This window comes from Colossoma macropomum, unplaced genomic scaffold (genome assembly GCF_904425465.1).
Source record: "Colossoma macropomum unplaced genomic scaffold, Colossoma_macropomum, whole genome shotgun sequence".
Taxonomy (NCBI): Eukaryota; Metazoa; Chordata; class Actinopteri; order Characiformes; family Serrasalmidae; genus Colossoma; species Colossoma macropomum.
The window spans coordinates 4,194,360-4,211,387 of record NW_023495267.1 but is presented as its reverse complement, the minus strand read 5'-3'; the positions used below and the strand labels follow the sequence as shown (position 1 = coordinate 4,211,387).

Sequence of the window (17,028 nt, the reverse complement as noted above, 5' to 3'; positions counted from 1 at the left end):
GCTTACAACACACTGTCTAAAGTGTATCTGCCTCGCTGTCCTGCCGCATGAACTGGTAAACGGAGTAGGTTGTTCTGCTTCAGCGCCGGCGGGTTTTTCTCTCTCTCAGTTCAGTTCAGAATAGCTTTATTAGCATGACTGAGGTACAGTATTGCTAAAGCATCACAACAGTAGCAGTGAACATCATGAAAACAGAGTAAGATAAAAAGAACCAACATAATAACCATATTAATTATTGTAATCAGAATATTACAGTATTATTATCATCACTGTAATTATAATCATACTAATTAATAAACTAATGACATTTGCAATTTTTAACACGAACAAGTTGTGTAATGTTGGGGGTCAGTAGAGTCGGGGTATGGAGGGTGGGGTAAGTAGAGTTGGGGTATGGAGGGTGCGGGTATGGGGGGTGTTACCCACCGTCTCTCAGGCCGTGACATGCTGTTACATATTTAGCAGCGAGCTCTGCAAGGATTATTCGTAATTTCTCCAATTGTGTACATTTTTCAAAATTTGGGATTAATTTGTTGAATTTGTTTGCGTAAATTTCCCTTGACTGTTTGAATTTTTCACAGTGAAGGAGAAGTCTCTCTCTCTCTCTCTCTCTCTCTCTCTCTCTCTCTCTCTCTCTCTCGCTCGCTCTCTCTTCTTCAAGCTGCTACAACTCATTTGTCTGTTCTGGTTCAAATTGATATGACTCTACGATATTTTGGAAACACACCTCATCGATGTTCTCCGCCATCTTCCAAATGTGTAAGGAATCTTTGAAAATAAACTGAACAAAAGCTGCTGCTGGCGTTAGCCGTGCTGAACGGCTGTAGCTACAGACTAATAACAAGAAAACAAGTTAGCTCGCGCGCGTTGATGTCAGTTGAGAATGCGGTTTTGAGAGGAAACACGGAAGTAATCCTGGAGTAATAGTTTATATTAAAAATACATTTTATGCCAAAACTTTATAACAAAACTATCACAGAACAATGTCTCAGGTGTCAAACAACGCATTCATAACCATAGTGTGTAATAACTTAACGGGATGTAGCTTTTAGAGCCATTAAATGCCTCTGACGTCTGGTTCCTAGTGCTATAATGGTGAACAACTCTGACTTGGTAAATTAATCTACAAAGGCGCATTTCACACCAAACCACCCTGAATGATTTTGTTTACATCTAAACCATTAAATCATTCAGTAATTTTGAAAAATCGGTGGAGTTCCCCTGTAAGACATAATCCAAATTCAAATGCAAAATGTATATAATGGTTGGAAATATTTAATGTGGAAAAGCAAAATGCTTTTGACATTTCATTTTCATTGTCTTAAGAGTGTGACTGACAGATTAAAAAAGAATAACAATTGCCTGTTTGCAACTTTCTTGGTTAGCGAGTGCTAAAATGTCACTAGCAGCAGCTGCTGAAGTTCCAGTACTGCCAAATTTTAGACTTTCTCATCACTTCCTCTTAAAATACAGCCCGCACTTAAAAGCCCCTCACAAAGCAATTTCAAACAGGGTTGCAAATTCATTTTATTTTGGCAGAGCTGGAGCACGATGATGAGGCAATGCAGTTGCAAATCAGTTATTGTTATTTTGTTTTTAATATGTCAGAGTCAGAGCATTAAGACAATGACAATGAAATGTCAAAAGCACTTTGCTTTTCCATATTAACTTTTTTCCAGTCATTATACCCAGAAATGCAATGTATGTGTGCGTATATATACCACCACAGAGCGAGTAATGTATTTGGGCATGTTAGTGTGTGTTGCACTGTTACAAGTTGATGAGACACAGCTTTGCTGCTAGAATTTTTAAACACCTCACTGTCACTGCTGGACTAAGAATAGTCCACCAACCAAAAATATGTAAGTCATGTAAGTCATTTTTGATCATTTTTGTGGTCCACTCAAAGTGAAAATGCTTACATTTAGAATTTTTCTAATGTAATACAGTTTGTTAAATTACAAATTATATTATGAGCCTACCAATCTGAATGAGTTTTTTGGTGTTTGTCTACTCTTGTGTTTTAATGACTATGTGCACTTGAGCTGGCACAGACTCTGATCACTAAAAGTGACAACAGTCCCTGATCAGTGGATCATATCCACCTGAGAGTCGTCTGAACATTTTCTACAAAGACCTGAGCATGCTCAATTCATAAATTTGTTTACATTTGAATAGTGACCTAGAAGTATTGCAGAATCTTGAAAATTTCATGTCTCTCATTATAACTTTTCTTTGTTTTAAATTTAAAAAAAAATCTAAAACTTGCTGTTGTTTATTTAGAGGGTTCAGTGAATATAATCCCAGATTTTCATGTGGTCTCAGACTTTTGGACTTAAATGTATGTATAATCCAACAAGTAAGCGCCATTCATTCGAGCTTTGTATGTTTTGTTTGTCACATCAGCCACAGTGTTTGTGGAAATAAAATATTTAAAAAGTGGAACTGTATAAATATCATGACTTATATACTAGTTAGTTTAAATAGAGTTAGTATCGGTACCAGTACTCAGTATTAGCCGATGCTTAAGGATCCAGTGTCAGTGTTGGTATTAGAAGGGAAAAATTGGTATTGGTGCATCGCTAGTGATTCGTGAAACAAAATGCACCTCACTTCTTTTAATTAAAATGAAAGTGTGTGTGAATAGCCTGTTGACACCATTGATTGTATTTATGTTTTTTTTGTGTCTAAAATATATATATACAAGTAAAAAAATACTGAGTGGAGGTAGAGTCGAGGCAAATATGAACAAAGAAGTTATTAAGTTTGACCAGCTGTGGTTAGGATCTTTTTTTAATGATGTTTTAAGGAGATCTAATTTTAGGTGTTTCTCTTCAGAAAGTTTGCAGGAGCGATGTAAAAGCATATAAGGCTCTTGTGCAAGAGGCACTGGTGTGTAATATAGGACTGGAGGTGTCACATCCTGTCTCAGAATCTGTGGTTTTTCGTGGTGAGCATGAATCACAATGCAGCAGGATGTGTGTGTGTTTCACCTGCACTTTGTAAAATCTGCCTTCGTTGGCCTCTCATGCACCCTATTCCCGCACACGGAGCGCAGCAGGTACGATGGCTTCACAGGCAGAGGTTCCTTTCTGTCTGAAAGGTATGGATCTTTAATGCTGCTTTCTTTGCTTTAAGCTTCTTAAAGCAGACAGTCATTTGATTGTGATTCTGAAGTGTGTTTATAAGTTCAGGCTTTTCTTGTTTGACTATGACTTGTTCACTTAGTGTCTTCTTGTTGACCCATGCGTGAATGTATGATGTATGCGTGCAACTTAGATGCCATTATTCAGCTGTTGAGGCCCCAAAAGGTCCAGTTTATGAGGCTTGTGCAACTTAACCAGTCCAGGGACCGGTCAGAAGGCAGAGTTCTAGTAAGTTGAGCTTTCATTTTCATCTTGGTCTTACAGTGTACTTCTTTTCAGTACTGCAACAATTGGCTCTTAACTTGATCATTTGTTACAGTTGCGATTGCAAAACCTCCTTACCCTACTGTGTAAGAACGTTCACAGAGATAATGGATGTAGTTTTTGATATATTTTGCTGGTAAAACTTACAAGTTTTGCTTTCTCTTCCACATTGGCCCTGCTTTGCCCTGGGTGAATCATAAGAACATATGAGGATTAACTTCTTTTTTTTATCATGCTCACATGATAATTGCTAGGTTATCAGAAAGATGATGTTCAGTTAACAAGGATTTGCACAGCAACAGAAATTAGCCAAAGGCCCGCCATCTATTAGCAATACCCTGCTGTTGTTTAGCTGATATTTCCTTACTGCACCACCAGGTGGAGCTCTGCTCACATGCTCACAGTCATAGCTGCCTCTATCTCACTGTTGTTTTCTGGCTTTTCTTTTGCTCCGACAGGTCATGACCCAGTGGAGGGCTCACATGTTCCAGAGCAAGCAGCCAGTGAAGGTGCGTGAGATAGAGCTGTCCTGAGCAAGTACAAAACTAGTGCAAGTGGAAGGTTTATTGAGACCGTATAATGAGAAGGCTTTGGGGTTGAGTCCAGTGGTTGGTGGAAAAAACGAACACAGTCAAACGGTTGTCAACATGCTGCAAGAAACATGAGGCTTTAGGGCCTTTAAAGCCTTTATCAACTGCAAGCCCCAAAAACTCCAGGTGTTGAACCACTGTAGTGTGGACAGCAGGGGTAATCAAACCTGCTGCTGGAGATTAACCACTCTGAACAAGCTTTTACCCCTGACCCTATTCTAACACCCCTTCACGAGTGTCTGAATGTTAGAGATGATCTTTCTGATTATAGTTGCAACCTGTAAATCCTTTAGACCTCTAAACCAGTGTTTGTCAATTGTGGTCCTGGAGGCCCCTGCACTGCATATTTTAGTGTTTTACCTGCTTTAAAATCGACTCATTAACTCAACAGTGAACTGTTAAAGAGCTGATTGGTTGGGAGCTGGGAGAACACTTAACAGTGTGACACAGTGGGCCCCCAGGACCAGGGTTGAGAAACACTGCTTCAAACAGTTTAGCTTAATAGTAATCCAGAAAACAAGCTTCCAAAAACCATCAAATATCAGACAAAAAAGTACATGGATGCCATACTATATCTGGTCAAACTTCTAAGTGCGTAAAAGCTGGACATTCCTATTTGCGCTCATATTTCCAGCAGTAGGGAGGGCCGTGACTTCCAAAGTCTGCCAACTTTCAGAATATGTTGTTTTTAACAGAACACATGATTATTGTTCTTAATGTTGTAATTAGAATCAGAAAGTATTAAAATGTGTTTCCATATTATATGATAACATGCTAGATAAAATAACAGGATCTCTAGTGTCTAGCTGGAGGAAATGTGTAAATATATTAGTGAGCGTGCCCTATAGTCTTGTATATTGACACAATATGATGATAATATAAAATGACATGCACAGGTACAGTTGTATGCAAAAGTTTGAACATCCCTGGTCAGATTACAGATTGATTTTCTAAGTGAAAATAAGTCAACACATCCTCTACAAGGAGCACACTTTCTATTAATTTGCTGAGATTAACATATTGGAAAAAAGTAAAATGTAAAATATTAAATGTGTCATAACTTTTGCATCGGCTGCATTTCATGTTTTGTTTTTTCCAATGTTTTAAATTCAGCAAATACACAATAATTGTGTATGAAAATGTGTAGAAGTGTGTTCTCTGTAGAGGATGTGTTTACTTATTTTCTCTTAAAAATCAACAAAACGTAATTTTACAAGGGGCATCTAAACTTTTGCATACAACTGTAGGTGTACGAATAACAGTTTCCTTCATTTTTCTTGATAAGTGTTTTTTCTGTGAGAAAAGGGGCAATGTGCAGACGATAGGCATTCTATTAATTATGGCATTGAATGCAACTGCCTTGTTTGAACATCTAGTTTGTAAACAATCTGCACCCATTAGCGCCTCACTACATGCTCACATCATATGCCACACTCCCTCGGTCTCCCTGCTCCAAAGTAAAACATGGATACAATTATCATTTTGCATCATTCAAATGTTGCACAAAATATTGTGGGAATATTGAATTATGAGTATTGTGAATTGTGTATTGTAACACCTAGTAAGAATTGAATTAGTTAACAACTTATGTGGATCATTCTACTAAACTGCTTCAAAGTCAGAGTTCATAACACATTTTATACTTTTAACTGACTTGGACTTTAAACTAAATCCTTTTGCTTTGAATGACCCTACACATTAATTATGTTTATTTTATTAAAATGAATGATTGAACATTCCTTTTTGTCACAACCATAACACTACTGAAACTTTACTAAATGTTTCGGTAGTGACAATTGTAGGTGATTTTGAGCAGAACTCAAAATTGCTAGCCAGTACATGACTGGCAAACACAATTTTGAACAGTAATACACACATAAAATCATATTATTTTTCATTAAACCAAAAAATATGTTTCAGTAGTGATAATTCTTAATAATTCTTAATGTTCCACACATTTTTAGATTATGAGACACATTTACTTCAAAACAATGGAATCTAACTGTTCACCATGTGGTAATGAAGGACAGGGATGCAGGCTCACTTTCTGCTTTAAAATGCAGGGGTGTGGCTAAAATAAGGCTCCGCCCATGAACTAAAACTTCTTGTGTTTTGGTAGTCATATGAAAATGTAGGGCAGCATTTTTTGAATAAAGTTTTTTTTCATTTGAAAATAAAAGTCATGATAAATTAAAAACCCCCAAAAATGTAAATATTTTTTTAGTTGAAGTTGAAATTTAGGGTTAGAGTTTGGGACAGACACCTTCCAATCATAAGTTCTCTATATAAATCATGATTTAGCCTATTGCAATCTCAATGAAAGCCTCAGGTTTAAATAGATCATAAGACAATCCTTGTAAATATCTAAGGTCTGAATACTTGTTTTTTAAATAGTTTTACTTTTCACTGTGAGTTTGCAGTTTGAACTAATTCAGTAGAACAGTTCCTATACAGTCTTATGCAAGACTTTGGGTGCCCTGGTCAAATGACATGCTTTGTTTGGTGAGAATTGGTTAACGCATCCTCTACAGAGAGCACACTTCTGCACATTCAGCATGTTTCTGATTCAACCCTTGGATTTACACAGGAGATGCTCATCTATTCAAGACATTCAGTACGTAAAAAAAAGTTTTTTTAGTACAGATAACACAGGTATCGTACTGATATCACCAGAAAGTGGTCGGATATCAGAGCTTAACACAGACTGAATCTGATCCAGTCCTGTGTCAAATCGAAGCTTAGACAGAACACACTCACGTTGTGTGATGTTGCTGTGTTTTTCATCCTGTTGGCTAGTAAGAGTGTTTCAGCAGTGGTTTAGCATTATAGCGTACTTTTAGACGTTCATCTTAAGTGAAGATCTCCCATTAAAAATAGCTCATTTTAAAGCTTAGTAGTTTTTAAAGAAGAAAATATATCAGATGCCGATACTCAATGTTTTAATATCGGTATCAGAAAGGATATGTGTCCAAGCTGTAGCCAGTTTGTTTTTACTGATTTTTTAGTCATTAATCAATTTCTCTCTTGTCTGGATATTTTTGGATGGTGGACCACTCTCAACCTAACAGTGACATTGAAAAAACCCACCACTGAGACTAGGGATGGCAACAGTCCAATAGATGGTATCAGTTTTGGGCTGATATCAGCAGAAACTGTTGGATCAGAGTGCAGAATTGCTTGAAGCGCCACAAAAAACAGTAAATTAGGTCACTGTTGGAGTCAACCACCCAGCTCCTGTTGTCAGTAGGTGTAGGTGTTTCTAATAAAGTGTCCCTTTCTTGATATACAGCTTCCTGCTGGCAACATGTCTCTCATGACCACATGGTGAGCAGTTAGATCCCATTGTTTTGAAGTAAATGTGTCCTAAAGTCTGACAATGAGTGTGTAAGATTAAGAATTGTCACTACTAAAACACATTTTTTCTGTAATTAGGTAAATTTTTTTGTGTTCTAATGATTTTCCAGTGCCCCCCACAAGTATTGGCACCTCTGGTAAACACGAGCAGAACAGACTGTAAATTTTTTGTGGAGGCCACTGTATGTGTGTATATCTGTTCAGAGCTGTGTTTGCTAGTCATGTACTGGCTAGCATTTTTGAGTTCTGTTCAAAATTAGCTGAAATTTTTCACTACTGACACATTTGGTAAAGTTCCGCTAGTGTTATGATTGTTTAGGTAGTGATAAAAAGGAATGTTCAATCATTTGTTTCAATAAAATTAACTTAATTAAGGTATAGAGTCTTTCAAAGCAAAAGCATTTTGGTCTGAAGTCCAAATCAGTTAAAAGTCTAAAATGTTTTCAGCTCTGACTTTGAACCAGTTTAGCAGAATGATCCACATAATGGATATTAAGAGCGATTAGTGAACTGGACTAAAGTGACCAGTGAGTGTAAGTTCAAGGAAGGTGTTTCTAATAAAGTGGACAATGAAGGAGAGGAAATATAAGGAAGAAACTTTAGCTCAGCACCACTCTATAGATGCTTGAAACAATAACATATTAACAACCATTTTACGTGAGAATGAGGAAATTGTTAGAACCCAAAGAGGAGTAGAACAGTAACCCAGAGCAAAGCAGATACTGCACTGAGTGAATGAAAATTGCAGCACGCACAGTGAACACTGAGGACTCGTGGACTAGGCGTAGTGTTAGTGTCTCTAGTGTTAACTAGAAGAAAGCAGGAGATAAAAGTCACTTTTATTTGTTATTCATATTGACCATTATAGTCATTGGCTATGCGTGTAATCTGAGTTTGTATATGTAATGTTGATTAGTGTATAGTTTCAAAATATTCTTTGAGGACTAACGGAAATTTCTTTGGGGAATTGGAAAAAAAGTTTGAGAACAAAAGCTTAACTCAAAACTATCATAAAACAATGTCTGGCAGCGTATTTGTAACCAATTTATGTAATAACTTTATGTGAGGAAGCTTTTAAAGACATTAAACTTTTCAGACGTCTGGTTCCTATCACCACCACTGTGAACAATTATGACTCTGAAAGTTTCTAGAACAGAGCATTTTACATCAAACCACTCTGGATGACTTTGCTTACATCTTAACCATTTAATAATGCATAAAGTTTGAAACATTGGTGGAATTCCCCTTCAAGAAAGCTTTCCATTCTGAGAAGTTTCAGACATAAGAGGTTTTTGTATGATAGCGATGATATGAAGTCATAGAGGTGGAACAGTTTGAACGTCTGACTCCCAGTCAGTTCCACTGTGTTATATGAGACTGTGGATACAGCCTGCGGGAAAGGAACTGCTTGTGAAAAGTAGAAGTAGGAGCTTCATGTTTAGGTGACCGCGGCCAAGGACAGCGTCCTCTAAGCTCTGCTTCTGTGTTTGAGTTTCATGAAGCGGTCCTGTTCCTCTCCCCCTCCTCCTTTTTCCTGTCACTCATTAACTCATGAGTCACCATCTTTTACTTGGCGTGTGTGTTTGCCATTGACTACAGCAGAATGTCTCGCTGCAGGTGGAGAGTTCCTTCAGCTATCTGGAGATTTACGCCATCATCATTGAGAGTCTTGAGCAGGTAAACTAATCTCCATTTTCTAATTAACTTCTGTCCTTTAACAGTGCAACACCATTCCTTAAAGCTTCTTTACTAATTATAAAGACAAACACTGCAGTCATCCACAAATTTTTGTTCAAACTGAAAATGTGGGTAGTGCATTCAGTTGAACTGTGCTGTTTATTTTTGTATATCCTCTTTCCATTGAATGTCACAGTCTGGGTAAGACCATTGGTGGGAAATTACTCATATTTCCATCTTATCTGTTACAATCTAGTTGTGATGTCACTATCACACTTTTCATAGTGAGTTGTGGAACGCATTAGATGATATATATTCAAAGTCAGCTTTTCACGCGATGATTTAAAGGTCTGAAATGTAAGGGATCCCTTGGTGAGAGCCATTGGTGTTGTTCTTCTAGCTATTCTAGCTATTTGATATATTGTTATATATTGTAATTAAAATTAATATACATCATTGCTGTCCAAAAAAATGTATCTCCATAATGCTAACTTTATAGGAGATGGCAAACATATTCTTAACTTTTAATGTAAGTGACTTTTAAGTCATTTTAAGTATTCTGAATTATTATTGGTCTATTCTTCATGGCATTTTTACACAATGTAAAAGACAGCTGTTGTGCTCAAATTAGGTATAAAAATAAAAAATAATTTTTTTTTCTTTGCAAAGTGACAGTATATTAGTTATATATATGCTAATGTAATATCTCGAAGCCAGGCTGAGACCAAGACTGAACTCTCCGCACAGGCCTGTGTAATCTGATCATATTACTCATTACAGCAACTAAAACATCTGCAATCTCTACAAAAATGTTCACACCTATAAGTTATGTCAAGTTATGTGATGCGACTAATTGGTGGTGCTAGTCTTGTAAAAAGACAAACTAGCATAGATGTGGGTGGTTTCATTTTACAGTAATATGAATTTAGTTGGATGTTTTCATAAAAATGTAAAATTAAAATGCATGAGAACTCAATTAATCGGCAAGAGAAAAAGAGAAAGATCACCTGGCCCTCAAGATTTGAAACAGGTCCTTTAAAAGTCTAAAAAAATGTAAGGAGTATAAAGTATGTTTTTCTTCTAGGAAATGTAACTGAGGAAGAGTACAAGTATTCACTTTTATATAATACTCCAGACAAGTGTGAATTGTCTATAAAAGAAATACCAAATTCTAATAATAAAGTGCAATTACTCCAGTAAACCCCCTGTGTAGCTGAAAGTTGAGTGGATGTGCAGTTTATTGGGAGAATGTAGATTTTTTGATCTGAGGGGGACTGTGTGTTTATTTACTGCTGTAGCCTTTTAGGTATGCCTATAACACTTGTAGGCCTAAACATTCACCTTTGTGATATGTTAGGTAAGAGCAAAGCACAACACTAAGATGTATTTTCTATTTATTTTATTTTAGTTAAACAAGTCCAAGTAGAACATGCTTTTGCTTCTTGCATTCCCTAAGCGTTGTCTAATTTTCAGAGCAAACGGACAGGTATTTCTTGAGACTTAGCATTGAGACTGACCATTTTTGTACCGTGATATAGTTCTCTTTCAAGCACCCGTTTCGGTATGACACTATGGGACACGCCCCTCCATGTTGTCCTCAGAAGCCATATTTCATTACGTCAGAAATGTGTCGTCAGTGGACCCTTCCCTCACCATGAAGAAGTGCGATGCCCCAGCCAAGACATTCATGTCTAGGGCTGCAACATGCCCAGGCCACGTTAGCATCCCTAGGTTCGTGTGACTGCTGTGCTCGTTTTTCCCTTAAAAGCCTGCAGGCTAGAATGCCAAGCTAGCCTGTGGGGCAAAGATCCGATGGTGAGAGCAGCCATTCTCCCACCACTGGATTCAGCAGCAAAAGTTCCAAAAGAGCTAGCCGGGGTGACCAGTAGGGGCCCTGAATGCATCAACTTTGCTGATAGCCTGCCAGGCAGAACTGGAAGAAGATTTGACAGCTTCACTCAGCCCTACATTGTGGGATGAAGTGTGTGTGCCTATGTCTGCATAGGTGTACAGTTCAGGCCTCAGGGAGAGTCATGGCCCTGATGATAGCTCAAGAACGAGCATAATGGCTCAGTTTATCCAATCTCTCCCACAAAGAAAAGACACAGCTGCTAGATGTGGCAGTGGACCCCCAACTTCAGCCCAGTGCCCAGCCACCATGCACGTCCACCAGCATACCAGATCCCGAAGTGCCAACCCCCACTGCAGACTGTGGCCCAGTGATAGAACAAAGCCCCAGAGCCCAGGGGTACTTGGGGCAAGAACCCCTTCACCCCCAGTGTGACGCAGGGAGGTGCAGGAGCTACTTCTCAGGGGGAAAAAAGAAGCGTGCTACCTATCTTACTACCCTCAGATGGGAGAGAAAGGGCCAGCTAGACACCAGTCTCTCCCTGTTCAGAAGCTCCGTTCCTGAGCCTGTTCCAAAAAGCATGTTCCCTGTCCCACAAACTCAGTGCCCACATCTCAGGACCACATAAAGAGGAGGAGAGACCAAAAGAGTCATTTAGAGCCACAGTTGAGTCCCATAAGCACACACCAGTGCCCCCCTTTTAATAAAATTGTTCCACTAACCCACTTATTTTTTTCATTTAACAAAAAAGTTTGTATAGAAGAGACATACAGCTTATACACTATATTGCCAAAAGTATTCACCCACCCATCCAAATAATTGAATTCAGGTGTTCCAATCACTTCCATGGCCACAAGTGTATAAAACCAAGCACCTAGGCATGCAGACTGCTTCTACAAACATTTGTGAAAGAGTGGGTCGCTCTCAGGAGCTCAGTGATTTCCAGTGTGGTACCGTGATAGGATGCCACCTGTGCAACAAGTCCAGTCGTCAAATGTCCTCGCTACCGAATATTCCACAGTCAACTGTCAGTGGTATTATAACAAAGTGAAAGTGAGTGGGAACATCAGCAACTCAGCCGCAAAGTGGTAGGCCATGTAAAATGACAGAACGATGTCAGCGGATGCTGAGGCATATAGTGCGCAGAGGTCGCCAACTTTCTGCAGAGTCAATCACTACAGACCTCCAAACTTCATGTGGCCTTCAGATTAGCTCAAGAACAGTGCGTAGAGAGCTTCATGGAATGGGTTTCAATGGCTGAGCAGCTGCATCCAAGCCTTACATCACCAAGCCTTACACCACTGCATTCGACGCAGTGCAAAGCGTCGAATGCAGTGGTGTAAAGTATGCCGCCACTGGACTCTAGAGCAGTGGAGACGTGTTCTCTGGAGTGACAAATCACATGTGACGTCTGGCAATCCGATAAACTAGTCAGGGTTTGGCGGGTGCCAGGAGAATGGAACTTGTCTGACTGCATTGTGCCAAGTGTAAAGTTTGGTGGAGGGGGGATTATGGCGTGGGGTTGTTTTTCAGGAGTTAGGCTCGGCCCCTTAGTTCCAGTGAAAGGAGATTTTAGACAATGGGGATGGCCTCTTCCTGTTCCAACATGACTGCGCACCAGTGCACAGAGCAAGGTCCATAAAGACATGGATGAGTGAGTTTGGTATGGAAGAACTTGACTGGCCTGCACAGAGTCCTGACCTCAACCCGATAGAACACCTTTGGGATGAATTAGAGCGAAGGCTGCGAGCCAGGCCTTCTCGTCCAACATCAGTGTCTGACCTCACAAATGCACTTCTGGAAGAATGGTCAAAAATTCCTATAAACACACTCCTAAACCTTGTGGAAAGCCTTCCCAGAAGAGTTGAAGCTGTTGTAGCTGCAAAGGGTGGGCTGACATCATATTAAATCCTATGGATTAAGAATGGGGTGTCACTCAAGTTCATATGCGTGTGAAGGCAGACGAGTGAATACTTTTGGCAATATAGTGTTTGTGCCCACTCACTTGCACTCCCACATAACACCACAGGATGGAGCTCAGGCTCCATCTGTGACGATAGCCATAAGGACTAAACAGTTAGAGCATCGCAGGTTGCAAATCCCATTCAGGAAGCTGGAGGGTGCACTGACACAGATGACTTGCCCATTGGGTCCTCTCCCAAGAGGATCCAGTGTTGGTGAACACACGTCACTTCAAATTGGGTTTTAAAGACCATAAGTAGTTGTTATTGGCTCCAGTTTGCTGTTGCCCTGCCACATTTCAGTGGGATGGTGTAGTCACAGGCTCAGGGGGAGTCTGCTCACGTTTTACCGCAGGAGATAATCTTGCTGCTAAACAAAGGAGCAATAAGAATAGTACCTCTAACCGAGAGCCAATGCGGCTTTCATTCAAGGTGCTTTCTGGTCTCCAAAAAAGGAGGGGGGCTATTCCCAATGCTCGTTTTGCACACTCTGAACAGACACCTAAGAAAGTACAAGTTCAGGATGTTAATACATGCAGCTCTGATGCATTTTGTGCATCCAGGCAACTGGTTCACATCAATCGACCTGAAAGATGCATATTTTCACACCCTGATCCATCTTCCCCACAGAAAGTTTCCCAGGTTCGCATTTTGTAAAATACCACATTTGCCTGAGACTCCTGGGTCTAATGGCATCAACGCTGATGGTTGTCCCGGCTAGGCCATTTGTAAATGAGAGATTTCTAACAGTGAGTTGCTTCCCTCAAAATGGATCTGTTATGTCACAGCCACTGCTGTGTCATAGTTTCAGTGACCTGGGCGGCTGCTCTGCATCCCTGTAAATGCCCCACTTTCCTGAGGACAGGTGTGCCAATGGGCACAGTCTTAACCAGAAAAGTAATCACTACAGATGCCTCCCTAGTGGGCTGGGGTGCCACTCAGAACAATCAAGACTGGGGCCAACACATGTGATCCATTACTGCTTAGAACTTCTGGCAGTGTCACTTGCACTGAAACACTTTTTCCCTTCCTGAAGGGATGCCATGTTTTAGTCAGGATGGACAACACCGCTGTGGTGGCGTATATAAATAAATGTGGGGGGTTACATTGTGTGGAGCAGCTCTCGTCTTTTGCCATTAAGAGCCACTCATGTATCTGGCAGGTTAAATCTGGGTGCGGATTTACTATCCAGGGGCAGCTGACATTACAGAGACTTAAAGCTCCACAACGAGGTAACGATTCTACCGTGGACGCTTTTTAGCTAAGCAGAGATAGATCCCTTCCAGGGAAAATGCCCTCGTTCCTACTGTCTACATGACCAGGATGCTGCGGACCCTTCTGTATGCTTTTCCCCCATTGGATCTGATAACTCCAACTTTAGCCAGGGTGTGAGAGAAAGGGTTTTTGCTGAGCCCTCAATGGCCAGGGAAACCCTGGATAGCAGACATAACTCAGCTCCTATGCGCACAGCCTAACATGCTATCGGTTGAATTATTTGCCCTTTGTCCTCCTCCATTCTCATCCGAAGAACAGGAGCGCCTTAACATGCTCTGTCCAGTCCATGCGCTGAGTGCATATGTGAACAAAAGCGCGGAATTCAGAAAATCTGATCAGTTGTTTGTGTCCTGGGCCACACTTCACTTTGGTAAACCTATCAAAAAAACAACACCTGTCACACTGGATCTCACACGTCTTAGACTTTGTTTCGAAGTATTTCTGTTGAAGAGATTTGCACGGCAGATGTTGTTCATCGCCGCACACCTTTGTGATGTTTTCCAAAAAAAATTCACTGGCGCACTCAGTCCTCAATGTAGGCTCATCACCTAACATGTCAGTTTGACTGCCCACATCCAGCAATTTGTCTTCGAGATAGGCTTGTCTGTCAATGCGAAAGTCACAATATCCCATAGTGAGATACCAAAACGAGTGCTTGAAAGAGAACTTTAGGTTACAAACGTAACTTGGGTCTCTGATAGCATGAGTGAGGTATCTCACCAGACCACTCTCCTTGCCTAGAGCGAGGAAGAGGTGTGCTTATTAAGACAGAATTTATGATGGCGTACTGTAGATTATAAGGCAGGAGAGGACCTCTCCTCCACGATGAACACGTCACGACTGGCTGGCATAATCAAATACGGCTTCTGAGGACAACGCAGAGATGCCTCACTCATGCTATCAGAGAACCAGGGTTACGTTTATAACCTAAAGTTTTTCACATGTTGGCCACTTGGTGACTCACTTTTTTGAAGCATATGATGAATTCTCAGTGTGAGCTGCACAGGCTAAATAACATCCTCCACACAGCAGGGTTAGTTTTAACACACTGTTGGACAGTTGGCTGCTCAGCTGTTCCATGGCCAGGTGTGTGTTATTCCCTTTTAACTATTTTACTTGCAGGTAAGCAGATAAAAGATCTTGAGTTGACTTCAAATGTGGCATTTGTATTTAAATTCTCTTGCTGTTTATTCTCAGTTAGTCCAAAGAGCAGTCAGGCTCTTTATTCTCAGTAAGGCGTTATGGCGTGGGCATGTATGGCTGCCACTGGAACTGGTTGATGTGACCGCTCAGATTTAACCAAATGCTTCAAAACACATTAGACGGCACTTCACAGTGCAGATCGACAAGGACAGTGCAAACTGCGAAAGCCCCCCAAGGCAAAAACTGGAATGTTCTGCAGTGGCCAAATTGTCAGCTTGATCTCAATCCAATCAAAACTTACTGTGGACAAAAGAGAAGGTTAAATGCCCCAAGAACAAGCAAGAACTGAAGATAGCCACAGTAAGGGTCTGGCAGAGCATCACCAGCGAGGAAACCCAGTCCCGGGTGATGATGATTTGAAAACTTCAGACAGTCATTGATTTGCAACCAAGATTTAAAAATGCCAATTTAACTTATGATTATTAGTTAGTCCAATTACTCTTGGGCCTCAAATTCATTAATTTCAACTCCAGTATGCTGTGATAGATGGCTAAAATAACAGTAACTTTCAAATATTTATGGACTTGACTATATGTGTTGAATGTATAGAATATAAGATGTAATAAAAGTAGACTAGAATTCATTCAAATGTCAACCATAAAAACTTTGTGGACTAATCTGATGGTGATGATTAGACTGCATCAATTGTGTAATGTTGGAAACAATTTTAACTGATAATTGATAATATTCCAAAAAGAATACTATAATTTTTAGGCCAAACATAAAATTGTGTGATGTTCTCAAATGTAAAAATGCCTGTTTATTTCATGCATCTCAGATTTCATGGCACATTGAATCTTTTCTAAAAGAAACGTAACTGAATCAAATTGTTGTGAGGTCAGAAATTTACACCTCTAGTGTGCACTCTAGGAATGTGTGCTGCATACATTGTTTTATTTGTGGTTTACTTAAATTAGCATTGTCCAGCACTTACTCTGTGTCAGTCCGGAAAGTCTGTAGCTGCCTCGAAAGTTGCTGTTGACTTCCTGATAGCATCACTAATGAGTTTCTTCCTTTCACTGGAGGAAGGGTCTCTTTTAGGCAAGGTGGCAAATCACTTTCACTTCTTGATAATGTGGTTTAACAGATGACCAGCAGCCTGATGACTTTTTTTAAACTAGTTCATGCCTCTTTATGGTTTTGTCACAGAAACATTGGTATTTTTATTTATTTATATGTGTAATAATTTATTTTTTTTAAATGTAGTAGTTACTGTCACCTGGCTTAAAGAATATTTAAAGGAGTTTCGCTGAAAAAAAGTCAAATATACACAATTTTCACCTTACCTCAAGCATAGTCAGCCAGGACATATTTGATGTCTTTAGTTTTGCACTGGAGCTGTTGGGTTAACATAATAGAAGTTTGTAACCTAAATGGTCCCTATTTGAGTTTTAAGGCACTTTATCTGAAACATTATACTAATACTTGGTAGGGTCTCCCTTTGCTCTCAAAACAGCCTCAGTTTATCATGGCATGGATTCCACATGATGGTGGAAACATTACTTTGAGATTCTGGTCCATGTTGACATGATTATATCTCCCTACCTCCTATCTTCCACCACATCTCAAAGGTGTTGTTTTGGATTTAGATCCAATGACTAGGAAAGCCATAAAGAACATTGAACACATTGTCATGTTCATGAAACTAGTTTGAGACGACTTTTGCTTTGTGACATGGTGTATTATCATGCTGGAATAACCATTAGAAG

General features: G+C 39.8%; 1 protein-coding gene across 1 annotated transcript in view; it reads left to right on the top strand.

Moving 5' to 3' along the window:
- The first annotated feature begins 3,015 nt into the window (after positions 1-3,015).
- The window catches only part of carmil2 (capping protein regulator and myosin 1 linker 2), a 77,846-nt gene continuing 63,833 nt past the window's right edge, over positions 3,016-17,028 (top strand). The window contains 4 exon segments of the mRNA XM_036561661.1: positions 3,016-3,103; positions 3,280-3,374; positions 3,869-3,919; positions 8,972-9,031. Coding sequence (XP_036417554.1) covers positions 3,067-3,103; positions 3,280-3,374; positions 3,869-3,919; positions 8,972-9,031 — 243 coding nt within the window. The 5' untranslated portion in view covers positions 3,016-3,066.